Below are 2,759 nucleotides of genomic sequence, written 5' to 3'. Positions count from 1 at the left end.
GGGGAAGGCGGCGGCGGCGCTAGGCAACGGCGGCTCATAGCGCCCCCTGGTGGCTGGGAGGTGCTGCCGCACCCCCCCCCCCCCCCCCCCCCCGGTCAAAGTCCCTATAGCGGTGTGTGTACAGTATAGCATAAGCACAAGCGGTGCCTATAGGGGCTTCCTCTATAGGAATAGCTATAGGGGCATGGAGAGGGTGCCCATAGAGATTAGTGGCTGGGAGAAGCTTTCTGGAAAAGGAGGTGGTGGCTGTAGGGACCAGAGGAGCCCAGATAGAAAGGTGGGTCTGTGGGTGCACGGGCTGGGGCTCGTGGCATAAAAGCCCCCATAGAAGCCGAGGTGTGTGGGCAGACGGGCTGGAGATAGCTTTCTATACAGCACTGTGGGGAGACCTTATAAAGACTTGTGTCAGGAGGGGTGGCATCCTACAGAAAAGGCTGTAAGAAGAGCAGGCAGCTCCTGCAGAAACAGGGAGGTGTCTGCAGAGGCAGGGAGAAGCCTCTGCAAAAATGAAGGTCTGCTTGGGGAAAGTCTCAGCTCAGCATCCTCTAAAGGGAGGCCATGTCTATAGCGACTAGGGGAAGCCCCACGTACAAAGCAGGGACTGTGGGCAGCCTTCTAGAATTGGAAGTGGTGGCTGCAGGGAGTCCCTATAGCAATGAGGGTCAGCAGTAAGAGAAGCTGGGAAAACACCTACAGAAAACAGTGGCCAGGAGCAGCTTACTGTGAAAGGAGGTGATGTCTGTAAGGACTACGGAAAACCCTATAGAATGAAAGTCAGGTACAGCCACAGCATCTGGGGGGCAGTACCCTGCAAGGAGAGGTAGCACCTGTAAGGACCAGGGAAACCCCTACAGAAAGGAGCACCTGGTGGAGGGCCTGGAGCAGAGAATGTAGTAAGTTGTCAGCTTACAGTAGTACTTCTGCACTTGCAATTCATCTCTTGTAAGCTTTTATTTGAAGGACAATTAACAATTCCTGTATCCGAAAGTTTAAACTACGTTCCTTCCCATTTACTCATTGTTCTTAACGTATCCGTTTCAGAGCTGGTCAGTTGAGGAGCCATTCCATTCTGAGTACGTCCTGGATCACCCGGGTACGTCCTGCATACCAGCTGGGAAATCAACGTGGTAAAAAAGCTGTGACAGCCACCTGGTCAGACCATCAGACACAGGACACCAGGCAGCACACAGATTCATCAACATCTCACAACCCAGTTCACATTTAATAATTTGAATACATGTGCAAAGAACAGCAGTCATCCAAGCAGATTAGGTCTGCACACCCTGCAAAGCCATGTCAGAAATGAAGTTGTTGTTTCAGCAATGCAAGAGAGTTTTCCACCGACGGTCTCGTGCCAGGATGACTTTCTCTGATAAACCAGCTCCAGCACAAGGTCTGAGCTTCTGGACCACTCAATTTTCAGAAGGAGGGCTGTCGTTAGAATCAAAGAATGATTTCACACGCCTGAGCAGCCGAGTAATAGGAGGTTGAACATCTCTGTACGTTATTACTGTTGTCACGCGTAATCCTAAAGCTGTTTCTCTAGTGAATACTTCTTTGGAATTTCCTTGGTTTGCCTGAGAATTACTTTCATTCTCTAGGGAATATGGAGAGTAAGGGGGGAGAAAAAAAGAGCACAGCAGTAAAAATGTTTTAGCCCTTCATCATAGCAACAGCAGCCACATAAGCATTCAGTCTTCATTTTGCTTCTTCTCAAATTCTGAGAAATAGCAAAGATCTGGTGACTGTGTAGACAGAAAAAGTTATTTACTAGGATAAATTAGCTTGCTGCCCTGGGACTAGACTAGTATTGATACTACAGTAGCAGCAATAACAACTGGCTTCCAAATTATCTGCATTACAGCTAGCTAACACACGGAGTCAATAGAATAGAATAGAATATTTCAGTTAGGGACCTACAATGGTCACCTAGTCCAACTGCCTGAACCACTTCAAGGCTGACCAAGAGTTAAAACATATTATCAAATCCAAATGTCTCCTAAACGCTGACAGGCTTTGGGGCATCAACCACCTCTCTAGGAAGCCTGTTCCAGTGTCGGACCACCCTCTCCATACAGAAATGCTTCCAAATGCCCAGTCTAAACCTCCCCTGGCGCAGCTTTGAACCATTCCCACACCGCAAACAAAAGCAACAAGTTGGAAAGGGTCTAGACCCTGTTCCTGTCACCAGAGATAAGGCACATGCTCTTCCTACCAACACGGGATTTATCCTCCTTCAGGATGAACCTCCTCGGGATGCCGGGAGGCGCTGGGCCCGCCTCGGGCGCCCTGCCGGGCCCTGACAGCTCACCCGCCCTCGCACCCGGCAGCCACACAGCTGCAGGAGCCCCGAGCGGCAGGCAGGCAGGCAGGCAGGCAGGCAGGCAGGGCACTTCAGCGCAGGCAGCACCCGACGCTGCCCTCCTCGGCCGAGGGAACAGCCAGAACCGAGGCTGGGGGGCCCCGGAGTCCGCCCAAGCCCCGCCCCCTCGCCCAGGCCCTCCCTCGGCCGCGTCACCCACCCGCCGCCACCATCGCGACCACGCCCCATCGAAGTGACCCCAGGAGGCGTCCGCGGACCCGGGGCCGCGCTAGCCCGTACCGGGCACGCCGCCGTCCTCGGTGCCGCCGTCCTCGGTGCCGCCGCCGCTGCTGGAGTTGTAGTGGAGCATGGCCCCCAGCAAGGTCCAGCCGCCCACCGAGTACAGCAGCGCCGCCCGCGCGTTCCACACGGCCGCCCGCATCGCCCTTCAGCAACG

General features: G+C 53.9%; 1 protein-coding gene across 1 annotated transcript; it reads right to left on the bottom strand.

Annotated features, from left to right (window-relative positions):
* Positions 1-932: 932 nt before the first annotated feature.
* Positions 933-2,753, bottom strand: SMIM26 (small integral membrane protein 26). The gene is made up of 2 exons (XM_086744773.1): positions 2,603-2,753; positions 933-1,597 (listed from the first exon to the last, which is right to left on the bottom strand). Exons 1-2 carry the CDS (start codon positions 2,742-2,744, stop codon positions 1,413-1,415), a joined length of 327 nt encoding a protein of 108 aa, XP_086600899.1. The 5' UTR covers positions 2,745-2,753; the 3' UTR covers positions 933-1,412.
* Positions 2,754-2,759: the final 6 nt, after the last annotated feature.

This window comes from Chlamydotis macqueenii, chromosome 3, assembly GCF_036417535.1.
Source record: "Chlamydotis macqueenii isolate bChlMac1 chromosome 3, bChlMac1.mat, whole genome shotgun sequence".
NCBI lineage: Eukaryota > Metazoa > Chordata > Aves > Otidiformes > Otididae > Chlamydotis > Chlamydotis macqueenii.
Note: the sequence above shows the minus strand (reverse complement) of the source record. Positions and strands in the feature narration are given on the sequence as shown.

Excerpts from the sequence above, each read along its gene's own strand:
- SMIM26 (XM_086744773.1), bottom strand. The coding sequence starts at position 2,744 with ATGCGGGCGGCCGTGTGGAACGCGCGGGCGGCGCTGCTGTACTCGGTG. Across the intron at positions 1,598-2,602 it reads CGAGGACGGCGGCGTGCCCG|AGAATGAAAGTAATTCTCAG; the intron begins GTACGGGCTAGC and ends CATATTCCCTAG.